This window comes from Pelophylax lessonae (assembly GCF_965119305.1).
Source record: "Pelophylax lessonae genome assembly, chromosome: 1".
NCBI classification, from domain to species: Eukaryota; Metazoa; Chordata; class Amphibia; order Anura; family Ranidae; genus Pelophylax; species Pelophylax lessonae.
The window spans coordinates 877,864,342-877,888,370 of record NC_138768.1 but is presented as its reverse complement, the minus strand read 5'-3'; the positions used below and the strand labels follow the sequence as shown (position 1 = coordinate 877,888,370).

At 42.8% G+C, this 24,029-nt stretch overlaps 1 protein-coding gene across 1 annotated transcript in view; it reads left to right on the top strand.

Moving 5' to 3' along the window:
* The window catches only part of LOC309550531 (uncharacterized protein), a gene marked incomplete at both ends in the record, with an annotated part of 57,003 nt that overhangs the window by 15,462 nt on the left and 17,512 nt on the right, over positions 1-24,029 (top strand). The window contains 3 exons of the mRNA XM_082250890.1: positions 5,449-5,689; positions 11,929-12,185; positions 15,210-20,548. Coding sequence (XP_082107016.1) covers positions 5,449-5,689; positions 11,929-12,185; positions 15,210-20,548 — 5,837 coding nt within the window. The remainder of the gene's footprint in view (positions 1-5,448; positions 5,690-11,928; positions 12,186-15,209; positions 20,549-24,029) is intronic.

Genomic DNA, 24,029 nt, shown 5'->3' with positions numbered 1-24,029 from the left:
CGCCCAACCCTGCTCTCTTAAATAATAGCAGCCACTCTCCTGCCTAGCCCTTTCAGATGAATGACACCAGCCACTCCCCCGCCCAGCCGTGTTCTTTTAAATGATAGCAGCCTCTCCCCTTACCAGCCCTTCTCTTTTGAAAAAAGCCAATAAATCCCCCGCCCAACCCTGCTCTTTTGAATAATAGCAGCCACTCCCCCGCCCAACCCTGCTCTTTTGAATGATAGCAGCCACTCCCCCGCCCAACCCTGCTCTTTTGAATGATAGCAGCCACTTCCTCGCCCAACCCTGCTATTTTGAATAATGGCAGTCAATTCCTCGCCCAACCCTGCTCTTTTGAATAATGGCAGCCACTCTCCTGCCCAGCCCTGCTCCGATGAATGACACCAGCCACTTCCCCACCCAGCCCTGTTCTTTTAAATGATAGCAGCCACTCCCCTGCCCAGTCCTGCTCTTTTGAAAAAGGGCAGCCACTCCCCCGTCCAACCCTGCTCTTTTGAACGACAGTAGCCACTTTCCCGCCCAACCCCGTTCTTTTGAATGAAAGCAGCCACTCCCCCGCCCAACCCTGCTCTTTTGAATAATAGCAGCTACTCTCCTGCCCAGCCCTGCTCTTTTGAATAATTGCAGCCACTCTCCTGCCCAGCCCTGCTCTTTTGAATAATTGCAGCCACTCCCCCGCCCAACCCTGCTCTTTTGAATGATAGCAGCCACTCACCCGCCCAGCCCTGCTGTTTTGAATGACAGCAGCCATTCCCCCCGCCCAACTCTGTTGAATGACAGCAGCCACTCCCCCCGCCCAACTCTGTTAAATGACAGCAGCCACTCCCCCCGTCCAACTCTGTTGAATGACAGCAGCCACTCCCCCTGCCCAACTCTGTTAAATGACAGCAGCCACTCCCCCCGTACAACTCTGTTGAATGACAGCAGCCACTTCCCCCGCCCAACTCTGTTAAATGACAGCAGCCACTCCCCCCGTCCTACTCTGTTGAATGACAACAGTCACACCCCCGCCCAGCTCTGTTAAATGACAGCAGCCACTCCTCCCGTGCAACTCTGTTGAATGACAACAGTCACACCCCTGCCCAGCTCTGTTAAATGACAGGGGCTCCAAGCTAGAGCGTCATTGTCTGTCAAAAGTACACCTGTTGAATCACAGCAGCCACTCCCCCACCCAATCCTGCTCTTTTGAATGACAGCAACCACTCCTCCGCCCAACCCTGCTCTCTTAACCACTTAAGCCCCGGAAGATTTTACCCCCTTCCTGACCAGGGGGTATTTTGCGATTCGGCACTGCGTGACTTTAACGGACAATTGTGCAGTCGTGCGACGCTGTATCTAAACGAATTTGACGTCCTTTTTTCCCCACAAACAGAGCTTTCTTTTGGCGGTATTTGATCACCTGTGCGATTTTTTGATCACGCGCTATAAACAAAAAAAGAGCTTCCATTTTGCAAAAATAACAATATTTTTCACATTTTTTTATATGAAATTCCCCCCAAAAAAAAGTAAAAATCAAAATTTTTTAAAATTTTCGGCCAATTTGTTTTATGCTACATATGTTTGGTAAAAAAAATCACAAAAAGCGTATTTTGATTGGTTTGCGCAAAAGTTATCGCGTTTACTAACAAAGGGAAAGATTTTTGTCATTTTTGTTGTTTTTTTTTTTAACGCGTAATAGCGGCGATCTGCGATTTTTTTTGAGGTACTGCGACATTGCGGAGGACAGATCGGACCCTTGACTGACATTTTTGACACTTTTGGGGTTACCAGTGACATTTCTACAGTAATCAGTGCTATATATATGCACTGTTACTGTAAAAATACACTGGCAGTGAAGGGGTTAACTTTATTTGAGAGGGAGGGGCTGTGTGTGTCCCTAGGGGCGTGATTCTAACTGTGATTGGCTGTGGCTTGAGGTGTAGTTACACTGATCAACGGTTCTACATAGTAGAACCGTATGATAAGTGTTTCTACACAGGGAGAACTGACAGGCAGCTTGTTTACACAAGCTGCCTGCCTTTCTCCCTCTCCCCCGCCGATCGCCGAGTGACCAGCGGACATCGGGTCCGCCGGTCACACGCGCGGGGGGGTCCGTGACTGCGCGGGAGCGGGAGCGCGCCACCGGCGGCGCGCGCTCGCTCCCCAGAGCCTCCCAGGCTAGTGACGTACCGATACGTCACTCTGCCTGTGAGGGGCTGACCGCCGCAGTATATAGTCGTGCGGCGGTCGGCAAGCGGTTAAATAATAGCAGCCACTCTCCTGCCTAGCCCTGTTTAGATGAATGACACCAGCCACTCCCCCGCCAAGCCCTGTTCTTTTAAATGATAACAGCCTCTCCCCTTACCAGCCCTGCTCTTTTGAAAAAAGCCAATAAATCCCCTGCCCAACCCTGCTCTTTTGAATGATAGCAGCCACTCCCCCGCCCAACCCTGCTCTTTTGAATGATAGCAGCCACTCCCCCGCCCAGCCCTGCTCTTTTGAATGACAGCAGCCACTTCCCCGCCCAACCCTACTCTTTTGAATGACAGCAGCAGTATGCTCTTTTGAATAATGGCAGCCACTCTCCTGCCCAGCCCTACTCATATGAATGACACCAGCCACTTCCCCGCCCAGCCCTGTTCTTTTAAATGATAGCAGCCACTCCCCTGCCCAGTCCTGCTTTATTTGAAAAAGGGCAGCCACTCCCCCTTCCAACCCTGCTCTTTTGAATGACAGCAGCTACTTTCCAGCCCATCCCTGTTCTTTTGAATGATAGCAGCCACTCCCCCGCCCAACCCTGCTGTTTTGAATAATAGCAGCTACTCTCCTGCCCAGCCCTGCTCTTTTGAATAATTGAAGCCACTCCCCCGCCCAACCCTGCTCTTTTGAATGATAGCAGCCACTCCCCAGCCCAACCCTGCTCTTTTGAATTATAGCAGCCAATCCCCCGCCCAGCCCTGCTCTTTTGAATGTTAGCAGCCACTCCCCCGCCCAGCCCTGCTCTTTTGAATGATAGCCACTCCCCTGCCCAACCCTGCTGTTTTGAATAATAGCAGCTACTCTCCTGCCCAGCCCTGCTCTTTTGAATGATAGCCACTCCCCTGCCCAACCCTGCTGTTTTGAATAATAGCAGCTACTCTCCTGCCCAGCCCTGCTCTTTTGAATAATTGCCACTCCCCTGCCCAACCCTGCTGTTTTGAATAATAGCAGCTACTCTCCTGCCCAGCCCTGCTCTTTTGAATGATAGCCACTCCCCTGCCCAACCCTGCTGTTTTGAATAATAGCATCCACTCCCCTACCCAGCCCTGCTCTTTTGGATGATAGCAACCACTCCCCCGCCCAACCCTGCTCTTTTGAATGATAGCAGCCACTTCCCCGCTAAGCCCTGCTCTTTTGAATGACAGCACCCACTTCCCCGCCCAACCCCTACTCTTTTGAATGGCAGCAGCCAATTCCCTGACCAACCCTGCTCTTTTAAATAATAGCAGCTACTCTCCTGCCCAGCCCTGCTCTGTTGAATGACAGCAGCCATTCCCCCCACCCAACTCTGTTGAATGACAGCAGCCACTCCCCCCACCAACTGTGTTAAATACCAGCAGCCACTCCCCCCGTCCAACTCTGTTGAATGACAGCAGCCACTCCCCCCACCCAACTCTGTTAAATGACAGCAGCCACGCCCCCCGTGCAACTCTGTTGAATGACAGCAGTCACACCCCCGCCCAGCTCTGTTAAATAACAGCAGCCACTCCCCCCCATGCAACTCTGTTGAATGACAGCAGTCACACCCCTGCCCAGCTCCCCAGCTCTGTTAAATGACAGGGCTCCAAGCTAGAGCCTCATTGTCTGTCAAAAGTACACCTTCTGGACTTGAGACATTTCCTTACAATGGGGAAAAGAGAAAAAACAGAGACTTTGTGGTCATGTGACCATAGAATAAAAACTCAATTAAAGGTAACAAACATTTTTTTTCCAATAGATGCTGTTCATACATAAATTATTTGCAGAATTATATTGCACATTTTTTGTAGAATCTTCACCAAGACTTAGTATGATTGAATATATTTTATAGGATGAATAGAACATCATATTGGAAAAAGGCCGTATTTTGGCTTTAAAGTGGATGTAAATCTGATTCATGAAATAGACCACATCTATCTGTAGTGTTTACTTATCTCTCTTCAAATCCCTATGTCCCGTAGCTTTCTCCTGCTCCGTTCTTCTGTTATCAGCATTATAACTTCTGGCAAGTTCTCCGTCAACTGAGATAAAACCAGGCTGAGTTTTATGTCAAATGGAAGCTATAAATAGATTAGCAGACAGCTAGTCTCTTCACAGCACAGCTCTGCATTATTTGCCTATGTGGAAAGGGGGTTGTGTGCCTTTCCTCCAATTAGCTGTCTCACAGTGTATGGCCAAACTTCCCTCCTACAGGTGAATCAGGAAGAGAAAATTCGAACAGGACGTCCATTTTTTAAACAGTATAAAAAGCTGAAGACAGCACATATACAATGTGATGGTACTCACCGTCACTGGGAGTGAAAAACAGATACTTAATGGTTTGGATTGCTTCAAATGGGACAGTAATATTTGTCAGAAATATCTCTCAAGAAAAAATGAAGATTTAATCCCACTTTACACAGTGAGCCATGAAGTCTGACTAAATAATCATAGCAATACATAGATGTGTATTCCTACTTCTATGTAGGAGACGGACAGACTGTCATTGGCAGTCATGTCCTATTGTCTATCTATTGAGGTGGAATGTGGATTGTGTTAAGTCTTCCTGTCCCATTGTTAAATGTTAATGAGCCCACATTGTTCTGTCCAGATGGCTAGATAATTAGTTCAGGATAATTCGGTTTCTGTATACAATTTCATCTGCATATTATAATGTAATTGGGCATCCCCTGACCTGTATGTGGTAATATGATCAGGAGGGGGGATGTCCATGCTGTATATAAATTCTGTGTGACTGTTCAATAAAGTGTGATTCCAGTACAAGCTAAGTTGTTGGCTAGCTTTGCATGAGGGCGGCTGGGAAAATCTGGTATATATGTTCATGACTGCAAGGAAGCTGTATACTGACGGAAGACCACAAGTACAGTGTGGGTCAGAGTTCTGTTACATACAAGTAATTCTTATGTAGGAGGATATGTTTAATCTCCGTGTATCATCAGAGGCTGTTCACTTCACTGGGTATATGTGAGGGTTTTTATATCCACTTTAAGTATCACGCACAGGTGTCAAACTGGCGGCCCTCCCGCTTTTGCTGAACTACAAGTCCCATGAGGCTTTGCAGTTACAAATATGACTCCCATAGGCAGAGGCATGATGGGACTTGTAGTTAAGGAAATAAAGGCATTTAGGAACCCCCTACCCTGGATAAGGGTCCCATTCCCACCTGCAACTTCTACAACTCCTTTTCATTTGGATGTTCTTTATAACTTTTGTTGTGCTTTGTTCCAGGAACACGGCGTTGTAGGACCTTGGTCTACTAAACGAATCAATCAGTTGGCTTTACCTAGTCATATTTATGTAAAATATGGACGTCAGTCACAAAATGACACCCGTCACCATGCAGATTTGCACCGAAGTTACAATGGCATCTTCCATCACACCTTCTATATCCGGGAATATGGCGCGGACAGATCTTTGCTGCAGCTAACAAGTAACAAAGGAGGAGATAGTCCTACATGCCCAAACTATGGTAAGCATAATCAACAATAGTAATGGGCCGAACATCCCCCGATCCAGTTCGCACCAGAACACAGCGAACAGGGGAAAAGTTTGTTAGAACATGCGAACTCCATTTAAGTCTATGGGACTGGAACGTGAAAAATCAAAAGTCCTCATTTTAAAGGCTTATGTGCAAGTTATTGCCCAAAAAAAGTGCATGGGGACCCAGGTACTGCCCTGGGGAACATGTACCAATGCAAAAAAATTTTTTAAAAACAATTGTTTTTACAGGAGCGGTGATTTTAATAATGCTTAAAGTGAAACAATAAAATTGAAAAATTCCTTTAAATATCATGCCTTCAATAAATAGAATTTAAAAAAAAAAAAAAAAATCATGCCTGGGGGGTCTTCCTAATGTGCCTGTAAAGTGGCACATCTGTACGATGTATGGAGCCTGCTGCAGCAATACTGACATTTCTAAAGGAAAAAATGTCATTCAAACTTGCTCGCGGCTGTAATGTATAGTTAGCTCCCAGCAATACAGATAAAAAAATGAAAAAAAAAAACGGCAAAACTGAAAAACAAAACGGCGTAGGGTCCACTCCAGAATCCATACCAGACCCTTATCTGAGCAAGCAGCCTGGCTGGACAGGATAAGGGGGGGACAAGCAAGCACCTCCCCCCCTTAACCATACCAAACCACTTGCCCTCAACATGGGGAGGGTGCTTTGGGGTGCCCCCCCCAAAGCTCCTTGTCCCAATTTTGATGGGGACAAGGGTCTCTTCTCAAAACTCTGGGTGTCATGGACATGTAATAGTGTCCGGCAGCTTACCTTCTCCTCCATGTCTCCATTAGAGGCCTGACTCTCTTTCTGGCTGCCTTTTATCGTCTCTCCTCCCTGTATGGCTCCACCCCAGGCCATTCCAGGAAGTCTATATTAACTAGTGCACTGCAGGTCTGCTTTGCTGTTCAACTTTGTTTGTTAGCTTGTGTTCCTGTCTGCCATGTGCTATGTCTACCTTGCTGTGTACCGATATTTGGCTCGTCTCTGACTACTCCTGTTTGCCTGTGACCCTGACCTTTTGGCCTGTCTCTTGGTTACCCTCGTCTGCATGTTTGCCCCGACCTTGGCTGACCCATCACTATCCCTTGTGTCCTGAGTGGCTTCTGCCCCTATCTTCCTACGGAGCATGACCTGCGGGACTCCAGGGGCCGCGACCTGGGTTCAGCTGCAGCGAAGGCCATCCTCACCATTAGAGGCTCTGGTGAAAACGTGCTGGGCCTTAGACTCTGCACCCTGGGGAATCTTGGGCTCACGTTTCCTGTCCATCCGCAGCAGTCAGCTATTGGGTTCACTACCTTGTGGTGCACCCCTTTCTCCAACAGGGTGCAGTTGTCACCTGGCCACAGGTGACCTGACACTGGGCTGTGGTTGTGGGGATCTGCGGGTGGGGGGCTTATCAGAATCTGGAAGCCCCCTTTAAGAAGGGGCCCCCAGATCCCGCCCCCCTCTATGTGAATGGATATCGGGTACATCGTACCCCTACCCATTCACCAAAAAAGTGTACAAAAAATAAAGAAAAAAGACAGTTTTTAACAAGTCCTTTATTAAAAAATAAAAATAAAAAATAGCGTCCCCCGATGTAAATCCATCGTCAATCATGTCGCCTGCCGCACCCAAAAAATATAAAACAAGCTCCCACCTCTTCAAACGCCACTGGCGTAATGAGCTGCTGGAGCTGTGAAAGCTCTTTTATAGGAAAGGGGCGGGGACACCACCAGGTGGCACCGCCCCTTCTTACCTTACGTCAGCAATTTATTCAGTGCACCTGAGCAGTGCATTGTGGGGCACACGTGACGTCAAATTCCTATAAAAGAGCTGTCACAGCTCAAACAGCTCATTGCACGGGAAGCGTTCGAAGAGGCAAGAGTTTCTTTTTTTTATATATTTTTCGGATGCGGTGGAGACCGACGTGATTGACGTTGAATTTACATGGGGGGGACACTATTTTTTATTTTTATTTTTTAATAAAGGACTTGTCAAAAACTGTAAGATGTACCCGATATCTATTTACATAGGGGGGAGCCGGGATCTGGGGGCCCCCTGGCTTCCATATTCCGATAAGCCCCCCACCTGCAGACCCTGACAACCACAGCCCAGGGTTGTCAGGAAGAGACCCTTGTCCCCATCAACATGGGGACAAGGTGCTTTAGGGGGCACCCCAAAGCACCCTCCCCATGTTGAGTGCAAGTGGCCTGGTATGGTTAAAAAAGGGGGGCGCTCACTCGTCCCCCCCTTATCCTGTCAAGCCAGGCTGCTTGCTCGGATAAGGGTCTGGTATTGATTTTAGGGGTGACCCGACGACCAGTGGCGTCCCAATAGGCGGAAGCGTTTTTGTTTTTTTTTCGGGTGCAGAATTTTTGGAATTTCCCTTCTTTAACCACTTACCGCAAATCGATGTAGGTCTATGTCAGCTGCAATAAGTGGCTGTACCAGGGTGATGCCTGCAGCTAGAGGCATCATCCCGGTACCATTTTTTAGAGCCGGCGGTTGGCTTTCAGGCAGTAATGGCCGATGCAGCTCGGTAGCCGCTCTGCGTCCCCTCCCAGCGAGCGGGAGGGGATATCCCCCGCCCCCCCCTCCCACCGCCTTCCTCAGCTCTGCCTGAGCATCCGCAGGCTGGTTGGAGTCCCGATCAAAGCCGGATTCGGCTTTGATCAGGTCTCCGATGACGTAACTCGGAGGCGGTGTCCATGACGTCACGTCCGGGTTACTTGGCAGCTTAAGGCACCGATTTTAAAAAGTGACTGTATTCAAAAATGCAGTTTTCAGCATTTTGAATACATGGAAATGCAGAGGAGGGGTTTGGGGTCTTTTAGACCCCCGATCCCTCCATAAAGAGCACCTGTCACTGCATATTGCTGTCACAAGGGATGTTTACATTGCTTGTGACAGCAATAAAAGTGATCAGATTTTTATTTTTTTTTAAAAAACCTGTGCTAAAATTAAATAAATTAATATAATAAATAGGAAAAAAAAATTTAATCGCCCCGTCGCCGTGAGCTCTCGCACGAAAGAAAATGTTTACAGAAGTTATGCCCCCAAATGAAATCGCTGTTCAAACCACATATGTGAGGTATCCCCACGATCGCCAGAGCGAATAATTAAAAAAAGAGCTACTCTGTAACTCTAAACTGGTAACCATTAAAAAATTTGAAAGCGTCACCTATTGAGATTTCTATTGACCGTAGTTTGTCGCCATCCCACGGGGGGGGGGGGGGGAGGGGGCGCAATTTTAAACCGCAACATGTTGGGTGTCTATTTACTCAGCGTAACATCATCTTTCACAATATACAAAAAAATGGGCTTACTTTACTGTTTAGTTTTTTTTTAAATGCAGTGAAATGTGATTTTTCGTAATTTTTCCAAAAAAAGGGCGTTTTAAAGACCGCAGCACAAATACCGCGTAACAAAAAATATTGCAATGACCGCCATTTTATTCTCCAGTGTCTTTGCTAAAAAAATATATATAATGTTTGGGGGTTCTAAGTAGTTTTCCAGGAAAAAATACTGATTTTAACTTGTAAACAAAAAGTGTCCGAAATAGGCCTGGGGCTTAAGTGGTTAACATACTACACTATGGAAGCATGCTCTTTTATATGATGGCTGCAACGAGGAGATGTAGAGGAGGTTACCCTGGAATATAAGATAAGACCCTGGAGTGGCCCCCATCCCTGGAAGGAGGTGCATAACTACCCCTGTGGAAATCTTAAAGGCCCAAACCCTACCTACCTGTGGTAAGTAGGGAGGAGAGAGGGGAGCACGATGTGGAAGACTGATCACAGTGAGAGATCATGAGTGGATTAAATCTGCACAGTGGACACTGGTCACTTTATAACTCCTATGAACTGTATTTCGCAAAGACTATAGAACAGATGAAGAAATTTGAAAAGTCACATTAGCACTTGTCACTTTATATATTTATTTATTTATTCTTTGAGTTATATTTTACATAATTCACTGTCGTTTAAGGATATATAGCATAGCTATTGATTATTTATATTGATTGTATAGTATAGGGAGAATCATAAGGTTGCAAGACACAGCACGGATAAGCACTGTCATGGACATGCAATAGTGTCTGGTAGCTTACCTTTTCCTTATGTCTGCATTAGAGGCCAGACTCTTCCTTCTGGCTGCTTTTATCATCTCTCTTCCCTGTTTGGCTCCACCCCAGGACATTCCAGGAAGTCTATATTAACCAGCGCACTGCAGGTCTGCTTTGCTGTTCAACAGTGCTTGTTAGTTGTGTTCCTGTCTGCCGTGTGCTTGATCTACCTTTCTGTGTACCGACTTTGGCTTGTATCTGACTATTCCTGTTTGCCTGTTACCCTGACCTTCAGCCTGTCCCTTGGTTACCCTCGTCTGCCTGTTGTCCCGACCTCAGCTTACCCATCACTATCCCTTGTGTCCTGAGTGGCTGCTTCCCCTCTCTCCCTATGGAGCGTGACCCAGGGGAGCCCAGGGGCCGTGACCTGGGCCCAGCTGCAGCCAAGTCCATCCTCACCACTAAAGGCTCTGGTGAACACCTGCTGGGTCTTAGACTCCGTGCCCTGGGGAATCTTGGACTCATGTTCCGGTCCATCTGCAGCAGTCAGCTATCGGGTTCACTACCTTGCGTTGCACCCCTGCCTCCAACAGGGTGCAGTTGTCACCTGGCTACAGGTGACCTGACAAGCACTTTATAATTTATTCATATTGACATCTATTTATACATTATATGCACATTAATTTAGATAATTTATTTAGGGCAATAATATGATAATTTACATAGTTACATAGTTACATATAGTTACATAGTAGGTGAGGTTGAATAAAGACAATAGTCCATCCAGTTCAACCTGTGTAGGTGTGTGTGGCTGTAATCATCTCACATACCCCTGAATGTTCTGATCCTTGAGATGTAAGTCTAAGAGTCTTTTGAAAGCCACCATACTACCCGCAGAAACCACCTCTTGTGGTAGAGAATTCCACAATCTTGTAGCCCTAACAGTAAAGAACCCCCCACGTTGCCTGAGGTTAAAACGCTTCTCCTCTAATCGCATTGTATGCCCTCGAGTCCTCATGCAATCCCTTCGAATGAACAGCTTTTTTTCTAAGCTGGGATCCCCATTAAGATATTTATAAATTGCTATCATGTCCCCCCTCAGACGTCTCTTCTCCAGGGAGAATAAATCGAGCGATTGTAGACGCTCTTCATAGTCAAGGTCCTCCAATCCCCTAATTAGTTTAGTTGCCCTTCTCTGGACTCTCTCCAGCTCCAACACATCCCTCCTGAGGACTGGCGACCAGAACTGGACAGAATACTCCAGATGCGGTCGGACCAGAGTTTTATAAAGTGGAAGGATTATAGTCTTATCTCTGGAATACATCCCTTTCTTTATGCATGCCAATATTCTGCTGGCTTTGGCAGCTGCCGCTTGACATTGCATGCTGTTGCCTAATCTATCATCAACCAAGACTCCCAGATCTTTCTCCATTTTTGATTCCCCCAAGGGTTCCCCTCCTAACGTGTATTGTGCTTTTATGTTTTTAGTCCCCAAGTGCAAAACCTTACACTTCTCCACATTAAACCTCATTTGCCTAATATTGACTCATCCTATACCTATAACCTATATTGCCTAATATTGACTCATCCTTTTATTGGGTTGTTTAGGATTATTCCAAAAGCCCATTTAAGGCAGCGCTGATCCATTTGTACTTAGTCACTTTAAAAGGAATTTTTCCCTTTTTTTTTCAGCAGCAGCCTTTCTGCCTAGCTCTTTCACATAAGTTTAATTTCCTAAGTGCAGGTATACCCCTATTTTCCATAATATCAGCACTCTAACCTACATTTTTTGGTTATTTTTACTCATAAATTCTTTTATTTAGTACTGGGCCTACAGTGACGTGCAAAAGTAGTAGTTCAAAAATATTTGTAACTTTTATCTTATCAATTCACCGTAGACAGTTGTGTTTGCATGAAGTGTCCACGGGCCTCAATGCTAAAAGGAGACATGTTCCTAAACAATTAGAGCTATAGCCCCAAGGTATTTTGGTGGCATTGCCCCAGGCCTGAATGAAGAGACACATCACAGAAAGGGGCCTTTATAAAAAATGAGAACTATGGTCATCAGGTGTGGGTGGATAAGACTGATAAGTTCTCACCATGGATTGCAGTGCCTCAGCATTAGAGGTTTCTCATTATATAAAATGTCCTCTTTTAAAGGTAAACAAGAAGAGGACAGAAAGGAGATGGACAGTAGAAGACTTCAAGAGGAAGAGAGGAGGAAGCAGCAGCAGATTGAGCGAGAGAGGAGGATTCAGGAGGAGATTGAGAAGGAAAGTAAGGCTCTAGAAGAAAAACAAGCCCAGTTCAATAAGAAGCTGGAGATGAGAAGAAACAGAAGAATGCAAAGACAGAAGCAAACGTATATTCTTTGCCACGTGGCGGCAGGCGATCCCCTCCACACCCAAACCACTGAGGTAACATCACATTATTATAATATAAATACTTACATACTCATTTCAGTATTTACTTCTGGTATGCATTCAGAATAACAGCCCTCTGGTGCCTTCATAAAACAGATAGGGGTAGTGAGATGGCATCATGCTCCTGAGATATTACAGAACAATATTACTCTCAGACTCCCAACAATGCATCTGGGTATATCGATGACTTCAAGACATTGAATTGTAACAAGGATTCCTTGCCAACCACTTTAGCCTCGGTTCACACTGGTGCGATGCAGAAATCCCTGCGATTCAGTGCTGGTTCCTGAATCACAGCAGAATCACACAGTGGTTAACACTGAGATATGCGAATCGTTGGGTGGGGGTCAATGTAAAGTTAATGACACCCCTAGATTGGTTCACAGATTGCAGTGCAAATGGTGCAGGAATCGGATCGCATATGTGTGAACACCCATGCGATCCGATTCCAGTGCGAACCAAAAAAAGTGTCTTGCACCATTTTGGTGCGAATGCGATGCGATTTCAGCCATACAGTTTGGCATCGCACTAGCGTGAACTGGCACTAAAGCAGGGATTTCCAAGCAAAAAACAAAACAAACAAAGAGCCAATTCATTATCTGTTACACTCTTTGGGGTGTCAGTGGAAGTAAAAAAAAAAATGCCCTGGCTTTAGTATGTGTAATAAATTCTCAGGAGTAATAAATGACTAGGCATCAGAGGTCAGGGGGAGTAATAAATGCCCAGGCATTGGAAGTCAGTGGTTGTAAAAAATACCCAGGCATAGGAAGTCAGTGGGAGTAATAAATGCCCAGGCTCCAGTGGTTAGTGGAAGTAATAAATTCCCAGTCATCAGAGGTCAGCGGAAGTAATAATGCCCAGGCATTGGAAGTCAGTGGGAGTAATAAATATCCAGGCATTGGAAGTAGTGAGAGTAATAAATGCCCAGATATTGGAGGTCAGTGGGAGTAATAAATCTCCAGGCATTGGAAGTCAGCGGAAGTAATAAATGCCCAGGCATCGGAGGTCAGTGGAAGTAATAAATGCCCAGGAAGTGGAGGCCAGTGGGAGTAATAAATGCCCAGGCATTGAAGGTCATTGAAAGTATTAAATGCCCAGGCATCTGAGGTCAGTGAGAGTAATAAATGCCCAGGCATCAGAGGTGAGTGGAAGTAATAAATGCCCAGGCATCGGGGGTCAGTGGGAATAATAAATGCCCAGGCATCAGAGGTTAGTAGGAATAATAAATGCACAGGAAGCAGAGGTCAGTGGGAGTAATAAATGCACAGGCACGGGAGGTCAGTGGGAGTAATAAATGCCCAGGCATCAGAGGTCAGTGGGAGTAATAAATGCACAGTCACGGATGATCAGTGGGAGTAATAAATGCCAAGGCATCAGAGGTCAGTGGGAGTAATAAATACCCATGAATCAGAGGTATTTGGGAGTAATAAATGGCCAGGCATTGGAAGTCAGTGGGAGTAAAAAATGGCCAGGCATCGGAGGTCATGGAGAGTAATAAATGCCCAGGCATTGGAGGTCAGTGGGAATCATTTTTGCCCAGGCATTAGAAGTCAGTGGGAGTAATAAATGCCCAGGGATCGGGTGTTAGTCAGAATAATAAATGCCTAGGCATTGGAGGTCAGTGGGAGTAATAAATCTCCAGGCATTGGAGGTCAGTGAGAGTAATAAATGCCCTGGCATCGGAGGTCAGTGGGAGTAATAAATCTCCAGGCATTGGAGGTCAGTGGGAATAATAAATGCCCAGGCATCGGAGCTCAGTGGGAGTAATAAATGCCCAGGGATCAGAAATCAGTAGGAATACTTAGCCCAGGCATTGGAAGTCAGTGGAAGTAATAAATGCCCAGGCATCAGGGGTCAGTGGGAGTAATAAATACCCAGGAATCAGAGGTATTTGTGAGTAAAAAATGGCCAGGCATCGGAGGTCAGTGGGAGTAATAAATGCCCAGGGATTGGAGGTCAGTGAGGGTAATAAATGCCCAAGTATTGGAGCTTAGTGGAAGAAATAAATGCCCAGGCATTGTAGGTCAGTGGAAGCAATAAATGCCTAGGCATTGGAGGTCAGTGGGAATAATAAATACCCAGGCATCAGAGGTCAGGAGGAATAATTTTTGCACAGGCATTGGAAGTCACTGGGAGTAATAAATGCCCAGGGATCGGGGGTTAGTGTGAATAATAAATGCCTAGGCATTGGAGGTCAGTGGGAGTAATAAATCTCCAGGCATTGGAGATCAGTGGGAGTAATAAATGCCTAGGCATTGGAGGTCAGTGGAAGTAATAAATGCCCAGCCAAAGGAGGTCAGTGGGAATAATAAATGCACAGGCATCAGAGCTCTGTGGGAGTAATAAACATGCCCAGGGATCAGAAATTAGTAGGAATACTTAGCCCAGACATTGGAAGTCAGTGGAAGTAATAAATGCCCAGGCATCGGAGGTCAGTGGGAATAATAAATGCTTAGGCATCAGAGGTCAGTGAGAGTAATAAATCTCCAGACATTGGAGGTCAGTGGGAGTAATAAATGCTCAGGCATCGGAGGGCAGTGGGCATAATAAATGCCCAGGCATAGGAGGTCAGTAGGAATATTACATAACCAGGCATCGGAGGTCAGTGGAGGTCTGGATGGAAAAAGAAAAATGGTGTCAGTCAGAAATGAAGTACTACAAAAGCAACAGCATATTGGTGGAAAAAAAAGTAAAATATATGAATAATAAATTGTGCTGCTAAAAGATGTGCCTGGATAATTAAGCTAAAATAAAGGAGACCTATCTCCAAAGAAGTAATTGCAAGTGAGGAGAAATGCAGCTACCTTTCCACCATCATATTTGCCAAGGATGGGGTGAGTGCAGTAAATCCCGGGCTTAGACGACTTGGGACCCCTATTTGTTTATTAATTATAACACTGAATCCCATAATTTCTTAAATTGCAGTTTAAAGTAAACTTTTCAATGATTAATATGGCTCAAATAGAAAATATCTGTAAATCTTGCCTAAAACTGTTTATTTTTCGTTTTTTCACAAAGGTTAAAGATGTAGAGGAGAAATTCCGCAAACTCTTGACCATGCATGGAATTCTGGAAGATGGAATAATGCAAAACAAAAGTTTAGCTGAGAGGATCATTGCACTGCAATATAAAATGGTACAAGTCTATGCTCTAAAAAAGAACTTACCTCTTCATGCCTTCCATAATTTGGATCATGTGTTTCGTTATGAGAATCTGTCTCTAACAGAACAAGTTAGACTACTGAAGGCCTTGATAGAGATCACCATGACATATGCTACAAAGGAAGACACTCTTATCTCATCTGAAGCAACACAGATGGAAGAGAAGACGGTATTTCTGCTCCATGTGATTAAAAAGCTCTACCAAGACAGTAAGACCACAGCTGGGAACATTGTCCTGAACATGATCCAAGAGTTTTCAGATTTCTGTAAAGAACAGCTGACTCTGATCCTGTTCAATGGAATTTGGAATCCTGTCCAGGCATTAACATTTTACTTAGAGGCTTGCAAAGCTGGAACCTCCCAGGAGAACATACAAACAATTCTCCATCAAGTAAAGACCTTCCAGCTTGGACTGGATATGCCAGTCAATGTACTGCAAAAAAAGGAGCCCTTGAAACATCTGAACACAGAAATTAATAAGGAGACTGATAAAGATGTGAAGACACTCGTACAAGAAATGAAAAGTTTAAGTCATCCAGAAAACATCCTAAATTTTCTTGAAAATGTCTTAGAAAAGTTGATGCCTGATCTTCCCCAATACACACAGAAAGATCTTGATGCTAAGATGAAAGAAGAAGCAATCCAAATGATAAGGGATTTTGACCTGACCAACCCACGTGTGGAAGTTATGGTGAAAATTTTGATTATATTATCAGTAGCAGTTGAAGACACCACAACTGTTATTTCGACAGATCCTGAAAAGAATGTGAAAGGTTATTTTCCTCGAGCCACTCAATTTGCTTCTGTAATAAGTCTGCTCCTTTCAAATTTGCAGGATGTTAAAGGTTGTCTGCTGGAAATTGGTACTGGAGAAGGAAAATCCTGTATTGTGGCATTGTTTGCCTTGATACTGGCAATAAGAGGAAAAATGGTAGATATTATCACCAGTTCTCCAGTCTTGGCTCGTCGAGATGCAGAAGAATGGAGTAAATTATATGAAAAATTTGATATAACCTGCAGTGTTATTCCTCCAGTTCATTTAGATGTATCTGCTGATTCCAAAGATCCAACTGCAACCATTCGTAAGGCCTATAATTCACACATTGTATATGGAACGGTTGAAGACTTTGCTGCTGACGTTCTGAGACAGGAATTTGAAAGGCAAAAGACCCGAAATGAACGTAAGTTTGATGTCGCCATCGTTGATGAGGTGGATTATTTGACCCTGGACAATGGAGTGCAAATTACTTTTCTTTCTCACGATGCTACCGGGATGAGACACTTGGACCAGTTACTTACTGCAATTTGGGCAAAACTCCATAAGTGTCAAAGAATCATGGCGGAATCAGGTGAGGTGTACTGGACTCCAGGAATACAATATTTTCACAAGCTTGCAACAGACGCCGTTTTTGGACAGGAAACAACTGAGCATTTCAGTTCTATTCATATCCTAGAATTTGGGGTGCAGCTCGGTCTCCTCAGTGAAGAAGAACTACAAGAGGTTAAAGTTCAGACATCTTCTGAAACAAGTGACCTACAACAGGCTGAGCTAGAAAAGCTGATAGTAAAATTTGGGCCACAGCAAGAGAAAGATTTGCTGAAAGTCTTTGGCAAAGTTTTGGAAGATTCCATCCAGTTTAGGTTTTATGAACTGAAGGATGACAAAGCTTCTTTTATTGAAACCAGTTGTGAATCCGGAGAGCCAATCAGTGTCCTCCTCCTCCCACAAGGACAAGCATGTTTGCTGATGACAACAAAACAGCTGGTGAATATCACCGTTGAAGAACTATCTCTGAAAATTAAATACTCTGATGACTACAAACCAGAAAATATCACTGATAAAGAAAATCAAAGCGTCATTGTAATCCCTAAACACCTGAAAGAGTACATCAAGAATAGACTTCCTGTCTTTGTGGAGAATGCCCTTCAGGCCATCATAATGGAAAAGGGTAGAGAATACACCATAGACAGCAGAGACAAATCAAATTCACCCGAGCATCATAGCATTATTCCAATTGACTTTAAATTCACAGGTGTGTTGGAGAAAAGCAAGTGCTGGGGAGATGGTCTGCAGCAATTTCTGGAACTAAAACATCGACTAGCCCTATCTCAAATATCTTGTGTCACCAACTTCATGTCCAACTTCCATTTCTTTCAAAGATACATCTCTGGTTCTGGAATATATGGGGTGTCAGGCACTCTAGGGGATGAAGTTGATTTCCACTTCCTTAAAAAGCATTATAAAACGTATTGCTACCCTATGCCCACTCATCGTTACACTAAAAGGTTAGAATTACCAGTTCTGCAAGTGGTGGGAGGTCAGGAGGCCTGGATTAAGGAAATCTGTATGTTGGTGGAGAAACAAACAAGTCCAAGATATGGGACCAAAGGACAATGTGTCTTGGTGGTTTGTGAGGATGTAAAAACTGCAGAAAAACTTCAACGTCAGTTGATCAATCTTAGGGCAGTATCCAATCCAGAGAAAATTACTATGTACACCAGAAGTGACAAACACAATGTAGAAGCAAAAACATTTCAGTCAGGTGAAGTAATTTTGGCGACAAACCTTGGTGGTCGAGGAACAGATATGAAAGTTACCAAACATGTCAACGAAAGCGGAGGTCTAAGTGTCATTCTCACTCATTTTCCCAGCAACAGAAGAGTAGAAAAACAAATATTTGGGCGTACATCACGTAAAGGAAATACAGGAATGGTGCAGATGGTGTTAAATCAGAATGATCTGGCTGCTTTGTATCAAGGACAAACTGTTGAGGAGATGAGAAAACTGAGGGAAAGTTATGAAAAAAAACGTATTGCAGACATGGAAAATGATGAGCTTGCAGAAGTCAACACACGCCATGAGCTCTTTACTTTGTTTTGTCAACACCTAAAGAAGTTTGACAGTCATTATTCAGAGAAGGAGAAACAGGAATCTTACAGTCAACAAAGCTTCGAAGCAACCTCCAAAATGGATTACCATCCTGCCCTAAACTCCTTAAAAGAGACCTGGGCTTTATGGCTCACCACTCAGGAAGATGACATCAATAACCACAAGGAGTTAGGGCCAATGAAAGATAATCTTAGCTTAATTCTGGAGGCCAAGTCTGAGAACCTCCTACAAGGAAGAAGTGAAAATTTTTATGACTATGTTAAGGCCGCTGTGGATCGGACATGTTTACATATCAAAGACAAGAAAAATGATTATGGTGCATTATCTTGTTGGGACAAAATGGAAAAAGCTGACAATATGTATCGGGCAATCTCCCTGTACAATCGTGCCTTCATCACTATTAACATGGCCAAGAAAGACTATAAACCAAATGCTATTACCTTACTGAGAGAAGCCGAAGCAGCTCTAGACATTTATGCCTCTGAAATTTGCAACATAATTGTTTTTGGAGACTTGACCCAATGCTCAAGATTTGAACAACACAATTATGAATCAAATTTCACCTTGCAGAAACAAGCGAAGATGCAATTGCTGAATTCCTGGAAAAATAATATTGAAAATTCAATAAAAAAATTGGAGGATTTGGACAGCAGAAATAAAGATGCAGAAACCGAGTTGACCAGTGTGTTCACACTCTCTACAACTGAGAACAGCAGTAAAGTAGAGACAGATGAGATGTACCTTCTCTATGATTATGGACTTTTCTTTGTCTATGAGGTGAAGCTAAAGCCAAAGTTCTGTTTTAGTGCCCTCATTTGTTTTTTTCTTGGAGCAGCACAAATTCTAGCTGGGATATTGATTTGTGGATTAACATGTGGAGCAGCAAGTCAGTTTGGATTAGGTCTTATCTCTGAAGGTGTTAGTGACATGGTGGCAGGCATAGTAGGTATGATCAAGGGTACTTTTAATTGGGTGCAATGGGCAGTATCAAAAGCTATAAGTATTGGATTGTCTCTTGTAACAGCTGGGCTCAAACTCTTTATAAAAGGTTCTAAAGCAACGTTTAGCATCACCAAAGACCTTCTCAATGGGACACAGACATTCAGCTCACTGGCTAATAATGCAATTCAGTCAGGAAATATTGTTTTTTCATCAGCCACTTCTGGTCTGAAATCAATAACATCTTCAGCAACAAGGGATGCAATCACTAAGTCCTTCAAGGGACTTGCCACCAACTCAGCTGCAAAGAAAGCCATGCTTGAGGGTGCAAAATATGCCGGCAAGGAACTGATGAAGCAGGGAATATCAAAAACATTAAACTTTGCAATTGACGCAGCTTTTAAAGAGGCACTAAAAAATAATTTTGAGGAATGCTTTTTAAATAAAATACACACCACTGTGAAGAACAATAAAGATCTGGAGGAGGGTCTCATCAACTTCATTGTATCACAAGCTGTTCCAGAGACTGCAAAGGGACAATCTGAGGATTATGTGATACAGCTAGTAAACAAAGAACTTATTAAAGGTTCAATGAAAAAACTGGTTCAGTCAGCTGTGGAAGACATCTTCAGTCATCGTGAGACCTACAATGAGGTTCGATCACACTTAGATAAGACTACTTACTTTATTATACAAATACTAGAAACACAGGTTTCCTCATCAAGCCTGGAAAAGGTTAAACTGTGCACATGCATTACAAATGCAGGACTAGAAATTGCAGATCTTGTTAAATCTGTTCCCATTGAGCCAATAATCAATAAAAAATTAATACCTTATATCATCTCTGATATGTCGGAAGGCTCCTCCAATGTGAAAGATGCACGTAGCAAATTCAAAGAGGTTCTCAATGTCAAAGAAGAAATGCAGGACATAATATCAGAAGATGTTTCCAGAAGAGTCATTGGCCTACTGGTTGACCAAGTTTCATCCCTTGTGCAAATTACATGGGAAATCCCTTATGTAAACAAAAATGTAACAACAATGAAAGATAAAGCTGTAGAATGGTTTGAAAAGACACCACAGAAATACTTTCATATCCACCAAAAAATGAACGTGGAGCAAAAGAACAGGAATGGAGAGCAAGACGCCAAAATAAAGCCAGAGGAAGCTGATTCACATATAACAAAATTACTAATAGACAAGGACCGAAATCTTTATCTGGAACTCAATGTTCTAACTAAGAGTGACCTAATTGATGGTCGAGGAGTAAAAATGATATCTATAAAGAAGGATGGAACAACTGTGTCCACAGAATATTACCCCGGAAAGAACTCATCATCTGAAACCATTGTGCTTCAGATGAAGAGGTAAGGAATACATTTCTCTTTTTTAGTTTATTGAATTGAACCTGTGCCAATGTCATAATAATGAAGAGAACCTAATGACTGCTAAGCAGCTACTAAAGGGTTGCCCACACATGTTAGTGCCCAGGTTCATTATGGAAGTTTAGCTGAAACAATTTGCCAACTCACTGATGTGACTGGTTCTCCTCTCCACAGGAGCCATTCAGACTCAGGAAAGGTAAGAAATATTAATATAATTGCCCAGTAGGAACAGGGGAGGACTGTGAACCTTTGACCTGGGGGAGAAGACTCAACCAAGTGTGCTTTTCATGGGAGGGACAGATTTATGTGGGCTAGGTGTGCCATGGTCTTGCAGTGCCAGGTCAGCATGGTGTAAGTGGGGTGATCCTAAGCTTTATTAAGACACAATGTCTGCAGGTTTTTTAGCTTCATCTTCCTTTGTGTCCCTTGTGATTTGGTAGCAAGACTTCCCCCTGTCAGATGTTGTCAACCCAAATCTAAAACAGGAAGCAGGTAGCTTTATAAAAGCTACCATGTGCCCTTGACTGAGGGCCCCATTCTGATCAATGTCTCAATGACGAATTATCTCCCCTCAGGGCCATCTTAAAAACACTGGCCCAGGAGGCAAATACCTGCCTTCCTCAATAGCCCTAGTTGAGAAGCTCTAGCACAACTAAAAAGAAGAATCTGGCCATCAGTAACCCGACTCAACTGGAATAGTGCAACTTGACTGCTTACAATATACTGTTTTACAAGCAACCATTAAGGGGTTTCTCAAAACCTGCAGGCTCCCCTGTCCTGTAAAAAAAAAATAACAGATTGAAAAAAAAAAGTCTTTAAACATTGTAATGAATCATTTGAAAAAAATGTAAAATAAATCAATAGTAAAAAATTTTAACATTTTTAAAAAAAAAATATAATTTTTTTTTAAATATTAAAAACTATTAAAAAGCGCTAATTCATACAGGTTCTCTGTTATGTTTGTAATGATTTTAGTGTATTTTTAGTGAAAATATTGTTTTGATATATTTAGGGGGCCCTACCAGATAGGCTGTATGGGGTCCTGTGATTTCTAACAGCAGCCCTGGTTACAGGAACCAAGTTGGAATGGGACAACAAAATTAAAACGGGAAAAAAAGGGTCCAAGTGACTTGCCTATTATTAGGCTGTTGACCAGACTGGATATGTTGTGGGTTTTTATGATCAGTCAGTGTCAGGGTGCCAGGAAACCAGACCACACAGGAATGCAGGTAAAATACAGTAAAGCAAGAATATTGAAGAGAAGATGCACACCACTCAGGCAGTTGGAACTCCACAGCCAACTATGGGTGCAGGACCTGGGATCGCCACCGCAAACAGGAATACAAGAAAAGTGGCTGCACACCAAACAATGGCTTCACGATGAAAGGCTTTGTAAGAATATTTAATAATAATATCTCGCGCTCATACTTCATTATGTCAGAATATTTATACTGCTCTGAATATAGCAGTGTCTATTTATGGTTAATAAGCAAAGATCTATGAGAAAGGAGAATCTCCACTTATTCCACAAATCAATATGTAGTGAATTATTTTTAATTGATTAATTTCTTTTTAAAAGCATATATCAATCTTAGTGAGTACAGTCTACAGTATGGAATATATATAAATATTTATTCACCAGACATGTAACCACAATAAATTATCAAACAAGAAGTGACACAAAAAGATAACTCTTACATAAACTACTAACTTCAAACAATCAATAAAGAAAGTGTAACTGAAACAAAGTGAAAGTGAAAGCAAAAAGAAAGCAAGATTACCATTTCTCCAGGTATAGCAAAAACCATATGTATGTTCTATATAAACAGACCACAATTGTCTGCGAGTCACATGGCCGAAAGTCATTCCACTGGAGATGGAGCGAGAATAAGCCATGCAAAATGGAAGACTAAATTTGCAATAATGCGCTAAATCTGATATTAATAAAAATGTATAACAACAAAAATCAGCTTTTTAGAGAAAAATCTACCATGGTTTATACGGCTGGGATTGTAATCTTATTACCCTTAAATATGCAATATAAAACATATAAGGAAGGAATAAACAATATTGAATAAAATCAAATAACATAGCAAGATTATATTTACCACACTTAAGATGGCTGCTAGCTCCAAATAGTCGTTACCAGAGTCTTAAGATGGATGCCAGTGAGGGAGGAGTTTCGTTTGGCGTCCCTCAAAGTTTCAGATGGATGATGGAGCAAGATGGAGTATGTCTGGATGAGTCTATAGATGGACGTAGTAGCGTATGTGATGTAAGTGTAAGGTGTGTTGTCAGTAGTGTAATGTGATGTAATGTGTCCTATCTCTCATCTGGGTTGTTCTTTTATATGGTATGAACAAAGGGCTATAAAAATTACCATAAGTTAAACCCAGAGGGATGAAACATTATCCCCATTGGTTGGGATATTCTATACCTTAACTGGTGAGGTCATAGACACACCTCTCCTGATAATTAACCCAATGTTTGATATAATAAAGTTAAATGATGATTTCTCTATGTTCAAGATTAACTATAAAAGCACAACATAAAACGTTGTCCATACTCCCAGCACATACATAAATGTCCATCTGTATCTCCATCATTCACCTTGGCAGGTAATGCCATTTCAACAATTATATTTTTAATACAATATAATATTTCTATATGGGAAATATCTGAATTATCTCAAAACTGCATTTGGTATTTCGTCTATAGAGGGCAGTATCGTACCGTTCATTAGATTTTGTATGTAACAATAATTAGAAACAATTACCATTATTCTTATCTGATGACCTCTTTGACCTCTGACTAGTGAAAGTCCATTACTTATTTGAATTCTGACATAACTGTCAGGCATTTAGTCTAGGACTGGTATTTATGATACCTTTGAACACTTAGACACGAACTTCTCTGAAATGAGGTAATTAGTGACGAGATACATATGTTCTTATACTTAATAGAAAGAATTCTAAGTAAGATTACTACTGTAAGGATATAAACCCAAAATGTGATATAACATTCCTAAATATATATGTATATGCCTTACATAATATAATGACATAATTATGGCTAATATCTTCTCATGCATAATAATGTATCTATAAAAACCTATATAGTTCATTTTAAATGTCTGCTAGAGTATACTGGGGTATTGTCCATTGTTATATACAGATAAGATTACAAGCTAGACTAGTATGGTGTCTCGCTAATTGTCCCTTATCTGATGAGATGTCAATGTATTACCTTATTTACGATCTTAAAAGAAATACAAAGACCTCTGTTGAAACTCTATTCTCTCTTGTAAGCTTGTAAGAGACATTTTGAAAATGAACATATATGAACTCTCATTCACCTTAAAACGAGATGGACGCTGCACCATTCAGAATCTTATATGCATAACATGAAATATACATGGCTTTTTAAATCCATTTTTTTTAACCTATTATTATTTTAATCACCC